This window comes from Coffea arabica, chromosome 7e (genome assembly GCF_036785885.1).
Source record: "Coffea arabica cultivar ET-39 chromosome 7e, Coffea Arabica ET-39 HiFi, whole genome shotgun sequence".
NCBI classification, from domain to species: domain Eukaryota; kingdom Viridiplantae; phylum Streptophyta; class Magnoliopsida; order Gentianales; family Rubiaceae; genus Coffea; species Coffea arabica.
In genome coordinates, this window is record NC_092323.1 from 13,404,804 (window position 1) to 13,422,150 (window position 17,347).

A 17,347-nucleotide genomic window follows, 5' to 3' on the forward strand; every position below is an offset into this window, starting at 1 on the left:
AGAGAGACTCCATGATCGTATCGTTTCGTGTTTTGATCTTTTGATTTCTAAAATCAATTACTTTACTGAGAATAAACGGAGTTAAAGTCGAAATTATTTGTTTATTTGGCTCAACTTCAAGATTGTAAGCATGATTACATATAAAAAATAATTTTCCACAAAAAAAAAAGTTGTAGAAAAACAAATGACGTCAAAACACAGTGTTGGGGTGTTATACATTAGTTGCAAACAAATCAGTGTGTGTAAATAAGGTGTAAATAATGTGTGGTTCTTACTATTAAAATCACCAAAACAAAGGCAGTTCTATTGCTAATGCTACCAAAAAGATGTACGGCGTACATTGCTCATTAACACAGGACATTAGTCTTTTTGTCGGTACAGTTTCATATGCCAAAGCTTACATTTCATGTTCAGTTCCAAACCAAGAGAATGTTCCTCTTATGAGGCCCTTTTACTATCCCCCAGATAAAAATAATGATAATAACCTGATAGTACATTGTAACAAGTAACAAGACGAAAAGAAGGGCAACCAGAAATGTGAATAGCATGCAGTGGTAGCTCTAGCATTTGCATCTTTGCATCTTCTCTTTGCACCTGATAATTTGCATCTTTGCAGATTATCTTTATATCGTCCTCTAAGATAATAAAGAACAGAGTCCAGCTACATTTGATTGACACTTGACACCGGATGAATTTGACTAACAAGAACAAACTCAGTACGCTATCCAAAGCGAGGAAGGCTCCTAAAAAATGCCAGCATATTTCCTCACTCATTAACTGATGTTAATGCAAGTAAAACCAATCGGCATAGTATACTATCTCCCACATAGCAGTTCATAACATCTCATGCCTCCTTTGCTTTGACTCTGTATGGGTACTTCTGGTAGACTGATACGCTGGTAATCACCAGTGGTAATGCCACAAGACAGTACAAGGAAGGTGGTTTGCCATCAAAGACAAACTGTAACAGAGCAGTGAAGAGAAGTGCAGAAACAATGACAAATCCCTGCAGGCATTTTGGACAAGACAAGACAAGACATTAAACGCTTAAACTGCGTGCAAGAGGCAAAGAAAAGAAGGAGATGGAAGCAGGCAACAGGAAAAGAAATATGGGTATCAAAGGCGAGACACTTTCCTCAATCACAGGAAAATAATATTGGTATGCTCTAGACCGTGACAATACACCTATAAACTACTTTATCCAATTGCAAGTAATGCTCATCTTAATAGATATTTCACACTAATTTCCCGAAAAAACACCAAGAGTTGAGATAATACCTAATAACAAAACCCAAAACTCAATTGCCAGGAAACATATCATCAATTGAGTAAATGTATTTTCTTTTTTTTCTGATTTATCCTGAAAAAGGCTTGTTATCTCAAGTTTATGGCTGGCCAGGCTGCTAGCTACCATGTCGACCTTTCTAGAACTAGTTATTTTGGCATCTATAGATGTAGAACTAGGCAGATGAAATAGCAATTGGTGATGGTACACTAAAACAAAAGCCTTCAACTACAGACAGCCAACCAATTACTAGAAAAGCATCCCACCATATCAGTTCACCCCAAAATATTCTTCTTCCTCTACCCCAGGATTCCTGCATATGTACCTTTATTGATTGGCCTATATTCTTGCACTCCAAAGCCTATATTTCTTGAAATTAGGCGTCCAAAATTTCTAGGGTATACTTCAAGTTTTTGATGGATTAGCCTATTGCAAATGGAAAACAAGTATTTATTAGAACAGCATGATTTAAATACTGTCTGCTCCACCCTAACAAATAGTAAAAGTTAAGGGGCAAGACTTGCCTTTCGTACACCACCAGCATAAGATGTCACAAGGCCAACTAGAATCCCACCAACAGCATTGAATATCACAGGGATCTGAATAAAAGACAAAAAGCATGAGAATTTGAAGTATTCAAACACCATCAAATGGCTTGCCTCAAACATCCAAGTCTATCATCAGATGCATAAATCCCAAATGTTTTATGTTAACAAACAAAAGCGTATCCTACAATTAACCCTGTTTATCCTCAAAGTGGTTATTTATCTATGAAAAGATCTATATATTAATGCCTTAATAACAAAACTTCAGAAGATAGCCTACTGGAAGGAATCGGCAACTCCAATAATACGAGGATAGTCATTCACTGAGTAAATAAGCAGAAAAAGATACTGACCAATTTATAATTCAAAACATGAGGAATTAATTCATTTGACTATTAGTGTCCCATGGACAACTTCCTATGCATAGTCAGAATAAACAAAGTCACAAAAGTAGAATGGCTTCAAATTACTGCGCATAACTGAAGTACAAGACAGCACATCTGGCTCAAACCTTAGAAGCACATATGCAAATGTGATATATGTGAAATGTGTATTTGAATGTATTGCTTATCTAATGGGAGCTTGTTACAATGCAGTGAATGAATCAAATTGACAGAGATAAATTTTGGTCATCAAAGCGTTTCTTTCTAATGATTTTTCCTCCTCACTGGTATAGGAAACTCAAACAAGGTACTGATTTCAGCAGAATTACAATTTTACCCTCAGGCCACTTTAACATGATTCAGTGTCCAAGAATAAGAATTAGCAAGTATAGTTACCAAAGTCAATGGAGTCCAGCCATAAAAAAAGCCATGTTGTCTGACGGCTTCTCCATCAGGAGACTTGTAAAAACTAGCCATCAAGCACAAGCTTCCAATAATAGACATCTCTACTGTCATCAAGTATGAGGTGTGTTTCTTAACCTGTTACAGGGACAGGAAGCAAACAAAGTGGATCATTATTCATTATAGTGTATAATGTAATTAGCTAGCACTTCAACCATCTATCTTCCGTTATTAAAAACTTTTGCCTACCTGAGATGCCCACTGACACAAAGCAGAAGCAAGACCAGATAGTACAGAAGCTACCAACACTGGAATGATTCCACGGAATAGAATTTCTTCAGGATTGCTACTGCTTGAAGCTTTGCTGGAACCTTCACCAACACTTAAAAGGACAGCTGCAAGTATTAACAAGAAAAGAGCCCCAATTTGCTGGATTGATTGCTTTTGCCTGTAAAACAAAATCAGAAAACACAGCTGAAAGGATTAGAAATCTCAATCGAGCATCAATACTGGCAAGTCTGCAACTGCCTGCTAATTTAGCTACCCAAAATGCAGTTCAGAACCATGGAGAGAATCCTAATATTGGCACATTAACATAGCAGAAATCAAGAATTTGCCCAAAAAAAAAACCATTTCAAATAAGAAGCAGCCACTAACACATTGATATCTAAGATAGGCAATTTATGAGGAACATAAAAAGAAAACTAACACTGACAACGGTAGCAGCATAAAATGATCACTCCTCCTAGGCATATCCATAAATCATAAATGACTGCCAACTACAGAAAAATAGTGTTCAACAAAGAATGACAGCATCTCCAGTCAACACTATCCCATGTTACTCCAAAAAAATCAGAGAATGATGGCACAAGTTCTTCAATAAGCATCCAGGTGCCAAAAACTAACTTCAAGAGGAGATTCAGAAAATTGCTATAACTCTCTCATAAGCCATCTATTTTAAAAGTAAAAGCCTTATACAGAAATGAGCTGCATACCTCAATATCATATACGTGAAAAAAGCAGTGAAAAAAAGTTTGGTTTGGTTCAGCATTGAGAACGTCAAAGAATCAAGGTTTCTGTATGATATCTGCAACAAGCTATTTTGCAGTGCATATATGGCCGCTGGTAGTCCTGATGCAGTCAAAGAGCCAACTAAAGTCCACTCCTTGAATAGTTTCTTCAAAGTACCATCTTTTGCCATAAGAAGAAGAGCACAAATCACCTATGAAGCATTTATAAAGAAGTAAGTTTTCAACAGAAACACAACCATAAAATTAAAGAATGAAGTGCATAAGGCAGATGAATTACCTTCACCACCTCGCATGTCAAAACTAAAGAAGTAACAATCACTTCTCTCCTGAGGAAAAACTATTCAAAATTATATTCAAATACTGGAAAAGTACCCTATGCCGACATATGATAAATACACTGTCCTCTAGATGGTAATAACTGATAAATGAATCAAAACCTGTCATTTTGACTAATAAAAATTCGAATTCACATAGTTCGTGTTGTATAACTCAGTTTCAATTTAGTGATTCCGCATCTTGGTATAAGCAACATGTTTGAATAACATACAATGGAAGTGTAAATTGCTGGAGGTAATTTGGTTAGCTGTCATTAATATAACTATCCATAGGATTACACTGATATCCATGATGGGCAATATAGCTCACTGTTTGTTCTCTTGCTCGAGCTCCAGGAGTAGCAGACAAAACATCGTATTTCCACACAGGAAACATCATCGTATTCAATCATCCACAATGCAGTGCAAGGGATGGTTCTTCAATCGGATTTGTATTCTTGAATAGCAATCACTAACTCTGTTGAACTTCTGAATGAACAACTTTAGCACGAGGCACAGGCTGCTTAAACTTTCACCAATTCCCATCTCAAACTAACACCAGTAGTTGTTCCGACTTCCGAGTACTAAACCTAACAGCAAACTGGAGTGAAAGCTGGTAAAAAGTAAGACTCTAACTCTGTATGAAAATGGATAAATGGAGGCAAAAGCTTTCCTTGCTTCATTAAGTTGAGGAACATGCAGTGCCCGCCATGAGACAAACGCCATTCGCATTTGTGTATACAGATGCTTCCACGTATTCGTACATAGACAGCTTTCTTTTTGACGGTTTACTATACTGTACTAGACAAAGACTCAAGATTTCTAGCACAAGGTAGCAATGCATAGATATATAACATTACTTCTTAGGATTGACAAATTTTTTTATTTGCAATACTAATTAATTGCCGGCTATTACCCTGAGAACTTTATTATTCACTCCAGCTTCCTAAGAATTATTATAATTGGCGGCTATGCCAGCTGATATGATAATCAAAACGATCACTACAAAGATTAACAAGAAAATCAAAACTTAAAACAGCAAAGAAATATAAAAACCTTTCCCAAATGCAGGTATATATATATGAAACAAAATATAGCATGATAGAAATCATCATTTCTTCGCCAAAATTAATGAATTACATAAAAATGAAAATGACAGAAAAAAATCCAAAGAAAAAGACTAACCCCGTGCACCGTTTGGAGATGAGAGGTTGAGCACCGTATTGTAGCGTGAGCAGCAAAGAATAGAACCACACTTTTCCGTTAGGGTTAGAAATTTGATCACCGGAGCTGGATTTCGTTACTTTTGACTTGGCCGCCGCCTCCGCTACAGCCGTCATGATCCGGCGACCAGGTGGCGGCGATCGCAGAGCTCTGGAGAATGTCTTGGAGGAGCAGTCAAAGTAGTTATTGTATTGAGCAGCTGCTGCTTTTCAGTTGCTTTGAACCTTCGGAGGCTCCTCTCTGGCACTAATTAACGGAAAAGTGTAGTATAGTCAAAGAAAAGAATATGAAAATGAATATAAAATTACAATTCAATATCTCATTATTGACAAAAAAAAAAAATTCCCATATTCCAACCCATCTTTTATTTCGTGTACATGACAATAAAAAAAATATTATAATAGATAATGCAAACAATTTTTTCGCGTAATTTAATCCAAACTGTATTCCAACAAAAAAAAATTATATGTTAAAAAAAAGAAAATAAATATTTACATAGCATTTGACTGTAAAGTAAAGTGATTTATTTAATAGCTGGTTCAAATTAGAAAAAGTACGACTTCAAGAATAATATCACGAGATTGGCTCCAAATCAAGATTTGGATGAACTTTGTGGTTGGGTTTCTCAATTGCTGCTTACAAAGGTTTGATGAAAATAGGCAACAGATGTCGGAATGAGGAGAGACGATGGATGATGAAGGGATGTTGGAATTTTGGGGGAATAATGTGATTTTTCTTTAAATCCATTTAGTTATTGGACAAATCGGTAACTTATCAGCGCATGCAGATATGAATATGATCTTGCCGTGGAAAAGTGTCCGTAACTTAATTGCTAATTAACATAAACCAAAAAATGCAAAGCAGTTAATAAGCTGGTTGGTTTGATACGGAATGTTCAGATTGTCCATTTTAAATAGGTGCACCTCTCAAGTGGGTTAACTTTTTATTGTTTTTAAATGCGAGGGTTAATGGAACGGTCAAGATCAAGATGAATCACTTTTCGAATTTTAATGGACTATTTAATACGGAAAATAGATTAATGCGTGAAATGAAAATTTTGAAAAACTTTTATTTTTTGGGCATTTTACCTGATTAAATACCATGGTGAGGTGACGTGATATAAAAAAAAAAGTTTTTAACTTCTTTTCAAATAGGATTAATCGTAATTTTTTCACTTAATTCCTAATTGATTGATTTATAATTTTTTTTTTGGTTATATGTGAATTATCTTATCAATTAAACAACAATTCTTTATCATTATATTAAACAACTATGTGTTTGGATTGATATTAATTACGAAAAAAATGTTTCCTTACATCATAAAAAATTGTATTTATTCTTAATTAGGAATGGCAACGCGCAGAGGTGGGGAGAGGAGGGACAAAAAAGGGGTCCCCCACCCCAACCCTGTTTGTTTGGATTGAGCATTATTTCCTCAATTTTATTTGTTTATATCATCATTATAATTTCCAATACACCTTTTTATCTTCTCAATTATCTTTTTATCTTACATACATTACAACACAAAAAGTGCTACAGTAGAAATATCCCAAATAACTTACAATCCAAACAAAATTGTCATTTCTAATAAAAAATACAACCCTAAATTTTTTAAGTTTGAACACGATCCCCATTTCAACAAAGAATGCACCATCGGTATGGATTCTAATCCATTGTCATACACCAATCTCAGTCCTTGACTTATGATAGGATATAAACGAACTTAATTGTTAAAATTTAACGAAAGTGTGAATAATATGGTCAAATTAGTGTTGCTGAAAAATAATTAAATTTTGTTAGCTTAAAATCTCATTTGTATCTCATGTATTAATGCTATATATATATATTTAATGGATTCTAAAAATGTCTATTTTTTATTCAAAAATTTATTTTTAGTTATTTACACTCTCGCCATTTTGATTCAGTAAAGGAATTAAAATGAGACTTTTTCTTAAATATATATAAAAAATTTCGAATTTAGGACCTTTCTTGAGTACGCTACTTTCCTGCTACCCGTAACCCAATCCATCCCTTCCCCAAAATGACGGAGGATGGACAGAGATCGCAGACGGCCACGTGATGCAACTCATGCACCGAATCATTTCCATTTAGAGAAGATGCACGATCACCTGACCATTGGGGCCCACTGACACGTTTCTAAATCAACGCTCAAACCCTAGTTAAATATCAGTTAAAAGTTAAAACGAGAGAATCTTTTATAAAACTAGTAACAATCGACGGCTCTGATCTGCTCACCAGGAACTATAAATATGCCCCCGGATTCAGCAGCCTTATTTCCCAACAGCTGTCTTTCGTCTCTGTTTCAGAGCCTCCATTTCCACAGGGACGTCTCACACAACAGGAGCATCCATTCCACGCGCTCATACATTCAAATTGGAATACTCGCAGATACAGAGATAAAGGGAGAAAGAAGGAGACGCAGCCATGTGTGGAATCCTCGCTGTTTTTGGATGCATCGATAATTCTCAAGCGAAGCGTTCCAGAATTATCGAGCTCTCCAGAAGGTGATTTTCGTATAAAAGCTTTAATTTTTGTAATTTAATTTGGTTGTTTATCTATTTGTTCTGTTTAAAATGCATTAATTTAGCTGCGAAACTTGAATGTGATTGTATTTACGTGTATTTTTCAATTGTTAGAACTTTAATCTTTAAGGTGTAATGATTATTGGATTGTTCTGTTGAGCTCATTAATATGTAGAATTGATTATCAAATAATGTAATGCGGAATGAGGAAAAATGAGAAATGATTTTGATTTAATTTACTCTCTGGCCTCCTAGAAAATATAATTGAATATGCATTTGATTTTTCAGAGGGGACTATCCCTGTTTATCAGTTCCGGTGATTGCGTTTGAAGCTAGCTTAATCAGCTGGATTTCTTTTTGAGGCTACATATAAAATTTTTTTGGCCACCAAGTTTCTAGGTAGAATTTTCTTGCAAGAAAAAGGGGTTAAAATTTTTAGCTATAGGCAGTTTCAATATTTAAGAATCATATTTACGTATTCTATTCATTTGATGATTTCATCGTAAGTTTCTAGTGTCGTAATAGTTACAGCATCAGAATATGGGAATTAATAAGTGTGTTTGATGATCTCACTTATCCCCTACTTATGACATTTTTTGGTGAGCATAATGGGTGGTTGTGAGGTGGTAATAGTATGAAAATTTGAAGTCTGGCAAAGTCAAGGGAGGAATTAGGAGAGGAAACTAAAAATTGAGTACAGGCTTGGTAGCAGTAGTGGCTATGGGAGAAATAGCTCACTTTGAACTTGTAAAATCTTTTTGGTCGATGCAATTATCTATTTGAAATGTTTTTAACGTTTTGCCAGACTGAACAGCCAAAAGCATCATTCTCGAAACTGTTTACAGCAGTTTGCACTACATTGTTATATTTTGTCAATGGGTCATTAAGTTGAATGTCTAACTCCAGCGCATGAAAGCATGGTAGTACTCACTTTTGGGCAATATGGCCTTTCCAGTTGTCTTTTAATTTTGGAGTGAACTTTAAATTCATCAGACATTGTCAATGGGAATTAATATTTGGTCCCTGAAATCCCAAGAGTCTTGCAAAACACAAATTATAAGTGAAATGGACAATCAAAATATAAACGGATTACTCCGTTTTGCATCTACTTCTCACATGTTGTATGAAAGTAAATGACTGGAGTCTGTTTGTATTTTCTTGAATTTGAATATCATGATAAGCAGACAACTTAGTCTAGTCTACCAATGACATAAGTTTCCTAACTTATCTTTGATGTAATATGTTGAAAGTATAGGCTGCGTCATAGAGGTCCTGACTGGAGTGGCTTGCACTGTCATCAGGATTGTTATCTTGCTCATCAACGGTTAGCTATAATAGATCCCACTTCTGGAGATCAGCCTCTGTATAACGAAGACAAGACAATTATTGTCACGGTAAGAGCAGTTCCTTACAAATGATTACAGTGCTGCAAATTTTTGGATGGTCATATGATGAAATATTTTTGTAATCAATGTTTAAGGAATCTTAGAGAATTTTGGAGTGTTTGATAGTTTTAAAACCACAAGTGGAAAGTTTCTCACAAATGATTACAGTGCTTCAAATTTTTGGATGGTCATATGTGCAAATATTTTTGTAGTCAATGTTTATTCTTGCAAGTAATGTTATAGAATTTTGAAGTGCTTGTTAGTTTGAAAACAATCAGTGGAAATTTGCTTACAGACAAAAAGAGATACATATCAATCTTTATCTTGGAATTTGGTATGGCTGGGTAACTAGGTAAAACTTAATCTAGCTGACTACTAAATGAATTTTGAAGTGACTTTAGTATTCGTTGGCTGAATAGTTTTTTGTAGTCTTAGAAACTCATTGTGTGTATCTTTTAGGAGGTAGATTAATTCATCATCCTTGTTTATTGTATGTTACTATAATTTTTATACAAGTTCCTTACCTGTTTCTTAGATTAGTTGATCAATATTTTATGTAGGGGTACAAAGTGTCTAGATTTTGACTCAAACAAAAAGATTGTATCTAAAGGGATCAGTTGGATATCGGTAGCAAGACAAATATTGTGTGTATCAAGCATCTATGCATTTTTTTGTCATTTTTTTTCCCTTTGGCATTGGCACTCATTTTGTTTCATGTTACTCATAGTCATAAGGCTTTCTAATGAGCATCGGAAATCACTATGGTTGCCTGTCATATACAAAGATTTAAAGGTAGGAAGACTGTATATAAGTATTGGAGGAGGATGGGCTGGAGATGAAGAGATGGAGCCGCAGCCGTATGAATGTGTTTTTTTTGTTGTTTTTAAATTTGATTTAATACCTATTTGGGTACTATCTCAAATGCCATAATGAAAATCATTCTTATATAGCTTTTCACTTGCTCACCATGAACCTTGATCTATACTTCTCTCTGTTAGGTTAATGGGGAGATATATAACCACAAAGCATTAAGGGAAAAGCTGAAGTCTCATCAGTTCAGAACTGGAAGTGACTGTGAAGTTATTGCACATCTTGTAAGTACTTATATTCCCTCTGCAGTTATAGGTCCACCACTCTTCCGATCTAACAATGGTTGAAAGCTGTTTTCTGCCTGCTACCCGTATATCTCCTCTATTCTATTTTCTCATTATAATAATATACACTACGAATTAGCTGAAAATGACATGTCTACATTTCTGTCCATCTTTAAAGTTCTTGTTGTAGCATTATTTTTCTCCTCTCCTTTTATTATGAACTTCCACATTGTTCTTGGTAGTACGAAGAATATGGAGAAGATTTTGTTGACATGCTGGATGGAATGTTCTCCTTTGTGCTTCTTGACACGCGTGACAAAAGTTTCATTGCTGCTCGGGATGCTATTGGTATTACACCCCTATACATGGGTTGGGGCCTTGATGGTATGCCACATTTTTATGATTAATGCATTTAGTACTAGCTTTATCAATCCTTGGTAACATAAATCTAGCTTGGTTGTCTTCGTTTTTTTCTGCACAACTTGGTAAATTCTAGTTCTCTTTTTACAATAGGCTGCGGTGAAGAATGGATTTGAGAAAATGGTATTCATAGCCAACAATTGTTGTCTGGTTGATAAGTTTAGATTGTTGAATTGCAGATATTGTTATCATAAATTGGAGAACGTGTCTCAATTAGCTGTGCATCTTCTTTTCCTGTTGTAGAGCTTAGGCAGTCTTCCTCCATAGTTTGTGAAAAATTTTGGGATAGGTTATTAGAGTTTTGCTTCAGATGTTTTCATCCGTGATCTTCTGAAAACCTATATGTTTTCATCGGGAAGCTCAGACGAATTGTTTATTTGGAGCATTCATGCTTGTGCTTTCCTGTATATGTCAGACCCTTCTCTCACATGGATAAGGATATAATGCTTTTAATCTCGACTCTACACACGTTGTACAATGGTACTTTTTTAAGATTACATAGTTGTAGCTGGTTGCTACAGGTTATGTAGGTAGCTGGTAATCATTAAATGTTAGGACATAAATTTACAGCTAAAACTAAACTGGTATGCTCATGGGAAATTTGCCTTGGCTTCTTTAACTATTATTGAGCTGACCCAATCATATGGTTTGTAACTTAAATAATTCCAGCTGACTCGTTTATTTGGCTCAGTATTTTTTGCACATAAGTACACCAAGAAATAGTCTTTTCTTGTTTTTCGTTTTCAACATGAAATCATTGATGATTTCAACCATTTATCTTCTTCTTTCTTTATTGACTCATTTGTGCTTTTGTTTTTTTAGTATTCATTTTTATTCTGACTTTGCCCTTACAAAAAGATAACGAAGAAGGAAAAGAAAAAATGAAGGGTTTTTTCTATTTGCTGTATTAATGAAAAGGTTTTCAATTGGTTTTGATAAATCCTTGTGGATTATTGTGTTTATGCTAAACAGTGGACAGTGTTATCTTCTCTACAGGATCAGTATGGTTTGCATCTGAAATGAAAGCCTTGAGTGATGATTGTGAGCGATTTATGTCTTTCCCACCTGGCCATGTATATTCAAGCAAGAGAGGTATGCTCATTGAAATCTATTGCTTGCAGGCAATTATGCTTTTACAAATAAAGAATTTATTTTACTGTCTATTTTGACTTTGCAAATTTTACTTGATGAGGTTTCATTGCAAGAAAATTTTGCAAGCTTTATATGAGAAGTGATGATACATTGAGATAGAAAAATGTTGATTTGCTGGTTTTTGTAGTGAATAAACTTATTAGTTCCGCATCATTGTTTTGAGATCATGTAAAACAATGATAATTGACCGGGAGGATTATGTCCTTTTATTAGCTCATGATTTCTCGCAGGCAAGAATACGAAAATAAGCCATTTTTCCATTTATCTTTCCTCTGTTTTAATTAACAGATAAAACTTATAATGTGTTGTAATGTTTTCTGAATGGCATGATTTTGAACCTTTTTTTAGTAGTTATGTAATCATGATTCCAAATAGCATATTAGATTTTTGCATAGAATTCTGGATTATTGCTATTAGAATGATTTTTGTGACTATATTTTCAAATATCCACTGTTTAAGCAAAGTACGGTTGAAACTTGTTTCCTTAGTCTCATTAACTACGTCCACAGGTGGGCTCCAAAGATGGTATAATCCAGTATGGTATTCAGAACAGATTCCTACCACTCCCTATGATTCCCTAGTCCTGCGAAAGGCCTTTGAGAAGGTGGGCTTCCATTATGGATAAGATTTTACCATAGGAGCCATGAATATTGTTCATCAGCTTGTGACCTCCTCTTCTCCCTCTCTCTCTCTCTCTCTCTCTCTCTCTCTCTCTCTCTCTCTCTCTCTCTCTCGACTTGAGCACATTCCATTCCACAAGTTAGAAGGAATTAATGTGTAATGTTATTTCTTTGGGTAATATAAGGCCATTGTTCTCCATGTCTGCATATTCTTGTTTCTGTTCTTTGGTTAATGCACTTGTATTATTCTGCAGTCACTTTCCAATTTTTTCTTGTTCCTTTCGGGTATTGTCTCTTTTTTCTGTCTTCATACTTGGATACTCCTCCCTGATATATTCATATTGGTGTTCTCTCCTGATCTCGTAATTACAGTTTCTGATCAATTTTATAAGAAATAAGTTAACATGTGCTATTTGACTTGAACATTCTTTGATGAATTCAAACATGGTTCTCATGCTACTTCAGCTTTCTACATCCTTTGATATGTAGTGGAATAACATGTAATTTAATAGATTTTGCACTTGCTTTGTCATATTTATGGAATATTCATTTCTTATTGCCTATGCCATCTGTTTCTTAAATATGCAGGCTGTGGTTAAGAGACTCATGACAGATGTGCCATTTGGTGTTCTTTTATCTGGTGGCCTTGATTCATCACTTGTTGCTGCAGTGGCATGTCGATATTTGTCGGAATCAGAGGCTGCCTGCCAATGGGGGTCTCAGTTACATACTTTTTGCATTGGCTTGAAGGTAGTACTGCACTTGAACGCTGCAATAATTTTGCAATTTGATCGTGTGTCCTCCTTTTGTTTATTATTTGATTTTTTTTCATCTTATTTAGGGTTCTCCAGATCTGAAAGCTGCCAGGGAAGTAGCTCAATATCTTGGCACTCGTCACCATGAGTTCCACTTCACAGTGCAGGTGTTTTCCCCTCTACCCCTACTGTGCACACCATGATAATGTTATCGGACTCACATTACCCCCCTATTTCATGGTTATGATTGCTATATCAGGAAGGGATAGATGCACTTGAGGAGGTCATTTATCACGTAGAAACATATGATGTGACAACCATCCGAGCAAGTACCCCAATGTTTCTTATGTCACGTAAAATAAAATCTTTGGGAGTTAAAATGGTCCTATCTGGGGAAGGCTCTGATGAGATATTTGGTGGTTATTTGTATTTTCATAAGGCACCCAATAAGGAGGAATTCCACCAGGAAACATGCCGAAAGGTATGACAAGACATTAGCTTATCCCCAAAAAAAATTAGGAAGAGGCATTTCCCATGCCATGTTTTTTTTTTTGTTTAAAACCTTATGATAGTTCTTGATAGCTGTTTCTTGTGAAATCAGATCAAAGCTCTACATCTCTACGACTGCTTGAGAGCCAATAAATCAACTTCAGCATGGGGTGTTGAGGCTCGTGTACCCTTCTTAGATAAGGAGTTCATCAATGTTGCAATGGGTATTGATCCTGAATGGAAAATGGTTAGTGCTTTAAATATTTCTGTGGTCTAGGTCATGTCAGGGCTAAGGCTGAAACCTCAGAAACTTCAGATAATATACTTTTTACCAGTGCTGTTATTACATGTAAAGGCGTAGAAAACATACAGAAAACAGCGACTTATTTCCGAGAGTAAGGCTGCCTCATCTTGACCTGAAAGGTCCGGGTTTCAATTTCTGATAATAGCCTCTCTACTTGCTTGCATACACTCTGCTTTCTACAAATTCTTCATTTGAGGTAGTTTGATGCAAGGGGTTTACCAATTTTAATTTCATTGAAGATCCAGCAAAATATATAGCAACACTACCATTTTTGTTTGATAGTCATTTCAACATCAACTTTTCCCGATCCTTTTTCTCGTTCCTTCTTTTACTGTAAAGATGTGTTTTAAATGTTTGTCATGGCTTTTAATTGCTTGGATCAATCTGCCAGTGATCCATCTGGGTAGATCTCTCTATTTGGGGACATAAAATTGCGTGACCATGTTCCTTTTTCTTCACAGCATTTAACACTAGATTGTAAGTTTTGACTTACTGTAACTTTGAGTGTGTCTAACTTTTTCTGGGTCACAGTTGAAACTCCACATAAGCTATGTATACCGTTATACACACCTAAATACCTCATCTCCCCCCCCCTCCTCCTCCTCCTCCTCCTCCCCTCTGCCCAAAAAATAAAAAAAATAAAAAAATAAAAAACCAACAGTCATCTGCTTATACAATGAAGCATCTTGAATGTCCATTTTCCGTTTATTTTTGCTGAGTACCTCTTATTGACCAATTGCAGGTAAGACCTGATCTTGGAAGAATAGAGAAGTGGGTTCTACGCTATGCCTTTGATGATGACCAGAATCCATATTTGCCAAAGGTTAGTTGTAACCTGAACCTGAAACAAAGGTTTTTAAACTATGAATTAGCACACACAGCATTCTTTTTTTGGGCACTGAAACCTTCTTTTTTTGGTTTAGCACATTCTGTATAGGCAGAAGGAACAATTCAGTGATGGAGTTGGATACGGTTGGATTGACAGCTTGAGGGATCATGCAAACCAGCAGGTTGGGCTATCTCTTGTTCCCCCAGCCCACCCGATTTGTGTGGCTTCTGAATCATATAGTTGAATGGTTTTCATACATTATTGTCAGGTCACAGATACAATGTTAGCCAATGCAAGTTTCATTTACCCTGAGAATACACCGACAACGAAAGAGGGATACTACTACAGGGCTATCTTCGAGAAGTTCTTTCCTAAGGTGGGTTTGCTTACTATTCCATCTAGAGCCAATAAATAAGAAAAATTTGAGATAAAGGAAATCTTGTTAATAAGGGAGGGTAAGAAATAAACAGATATAAGATGAAGTTATGATCATCAGCCTGAGCTCGTTAAACTGAAAACTTTTTTTTTTTTTAATATAAAATAGGCTCGTCACTCTACATGCTTGTTTTATTGGTTTATAGAACTAGACATGACATGATCTAGATTTGGGAATATTGCATGTTCTTGTGTCTCTTTTCTTTCATATTAACCCTGCATGCATTGAAGATTCGTACTAGTGACTTTAACACTTGTACAATATGTCAATTTTTCGTGGATGTTTGTGGGTTTCGCCACCCCTTTTCAATTTCTGCTTCTCATTCTGATTTTTCTTTCTTTGATCAGAATGCTGCAAGGTCAACCGTTCCTGGAGGTCCAAGTGTGGCATGTAGTACTGCAAAGGCTGTAGAGTGGGATGCTGCATGGTCAAAGAATCTTGATCCATCAGGCAGAGCGGCTCTCGGTGTTCACCTTGCCGCTTATGAAGATGCAAAGGAGAGTAAAATGACGGCATCAGAGACCTCGCTGCAGAAGCTACAAGCGGAGAAGACTGCGGTGGCTGTTTAATTTCAGGATAGTTTGTATAGGTTGGAGGGCCATTCTCATGCAGTAACTAGTTTTTCCCAATTATGGTTCAGCTGTCAACTACAAACGGGTGGTGCTGACATAACCGGAAAGGAAGCTGAAAGATTTGTAGCATTTCACAGAACACAGTTTCTAGTGTTTTTTTGTATCTTTATGGATGTTGATTGCTTGTCCCATGGCCTCCGGTTAGTACTGATAAAAGAACTCAAGTTCCCTTGTAATAGCTAGTGTTTTAATTCTTTTGTTTCTTTGTAGATGGTTCTGGAAAAAAGTGGCTGTTCCCGAATAAGATAACTTATTTGATTTGCTCTGAGCCTCAACTAGAAGTCTTTCTTCGTGGTAAAAAAGAGGGGGCAAAAAAGGATTCAAGGCATTGATCAGGAATTTGTACTTTCAGTACCAACGACTTGTCCAAATTTGAATTTATTAGCTTCTCCCTTTAGAGCATCCACAATGCTATTACACTTTGTGGAGTGTAATCCACATGCCACGTCAGCATTTCACTTTCTCCTCTTTTATTACACTTTCACTCACAATGGATTACACTCCACAAGGTGTAATAGCATGGGTCCACAATTAATCAAATATTTATTTTAATAATGCATAACTCATATCCCATAAATAAATAAAGTAATTTTTAAAACTAATTTTATTATTTTTAAAAAATAAAGTACTAACTTTCGTTAAATTTTGTACATTTTGAATTTTTTTATTTTCTAAAAATGATATTATTAATTTTTAAGTTTGAATAATATATCTTTTTCTATGTTTCAAAAATAATATATTGTTATTTTTTTAAAAATAATTATGTAGGAAATTAAACAAATATTTGATACTTCAAATGCGAAGATATCATAATAATCCATACTTAATTAATAATTCGGAATGTAATTAGTTGAACTCCATAACATAATATTACATAAGTTAAATCAAATAAAATACAAATAATAACAAAATGAATACTAGTTTTCATTGTCATTGCCTTCGAATCGTTCCCAAATATGCTCGACCAAGTCTGATCGAAGTTGATCGAAGTCTGATCCCAAATATGCTTTGTGCTGGAATTTTATCGTTGCCATAGCGCCCACATTCAATGGATTACACGCATCATACATGTGATGCGTGTAATCTCCATGACACGGCTCATGGAGCGGTGTAATGGCTCCCCATTACACCCCCATTGCAGCTGCCCTTAGTTACATAAAAAGATTTATGATCATTTTCAGCTCATAAGAACAAAACAAAATAGACAAAAAGCTTTACTTCCATTACCGAACGAGTTCGTTGGACTTTATATACAAGGCGATACAACCGAAAGTGGCTTTATCTTAGGCTATGTACGATAATCTTCCAGCACCAAGTGTCTAAATTGGTATAAAAGCGGAGCTTCGACATTAAAACTCAAATTGCAAGTCAAGCTGCTCCATGCAGCCCACCCAGCACCAGCAGCAACAAATTCGTTGTGCCTCTTGTTTGCAACGGCGAGACCGCCTCTTCATACTCTGAAGCATATAACAAAACCCATAATTATTTAAAACAAAAATTATAT

General features: G+C 35.6%; 2 protein-coding genes across 3 annotated transcripts; one reads left to right on the forward strand and one right to left on the reverse strand.

Moving 5' to 3' along the window:
* Positions 1–313: 313 nt before the first annotated feature.
* On the reverse strand, positions 314–5,444 carry LOC113702392 (UDP-N-acetylglucosamine transporter ROCK1-like). 2 transcript variants are annotated; one of them, XM_027223584.2, is made up of 7 exons: positions 5,146–5,443; positions 3,924–3,972; positions 3,611–3,837; positions 2,865–3,063; positions 2,610–2,753; positions 1,810–1,884; positions 314–1,006 (listed from the first exon to the last, which is right to left on the reverse strand). In XM_027223584.2, the coding sequence occupies exons 1-7, from the start codon at positions 5,298–5,300 to the stop codon at positions 845–847; spliced, it is 1,011 nt and encodes a 336-aa protein (XP_027079385.2). In that variant the 5' UTR covers positions 5,301–5,443; the 3' UTR covers positions 314–844. The 2 variants fall into 2 exon arrangements, with proteins under 2 accessions (XP_027079385.2, XP_071914886.1); XM_072058785.1 differs by having other exon boundaries at positions 985–1,711; positions 5,146–5,444.
* Positions 5,445–7,480: 2,036 nt separating this feature from the next.
* Positions 7,481–16,104, forward strand: LOC113702164 (asparagine synthetase [glutamine-hydrolyzing] 2-like). The gene is made up of 14 exons (XM_027223197.2): positions 7,481–7,709; positions 8,983–9,121; positions 10,111–10,206; positions 10,449–10,590; positions 11,623–11,718; positions 12,288–12,382; positions 12,987–13,148; positions 13,240–13,320; positions 13,413–13,634; positions 13,755–13,889; positions 14,689–14,769; positions 14,870–14,956; positions 15,044–15,151; positions 15,559–16,104. The coding sequence occupies exons 1-14, from the start codon at positions 7,630–7,632 to the stop codon at positions 15,778–15,780; spliced, it is 1,746 nt and encodes a 581-aa protein (XP_027078998.1). The 5' UTR covers positions 7,481–7,629; the 3' UTR covers positions 15,781–16,104.
* The last annotated feature ends 1,243 nt before the right edge of the window (positions 16,105–17,347 follow it).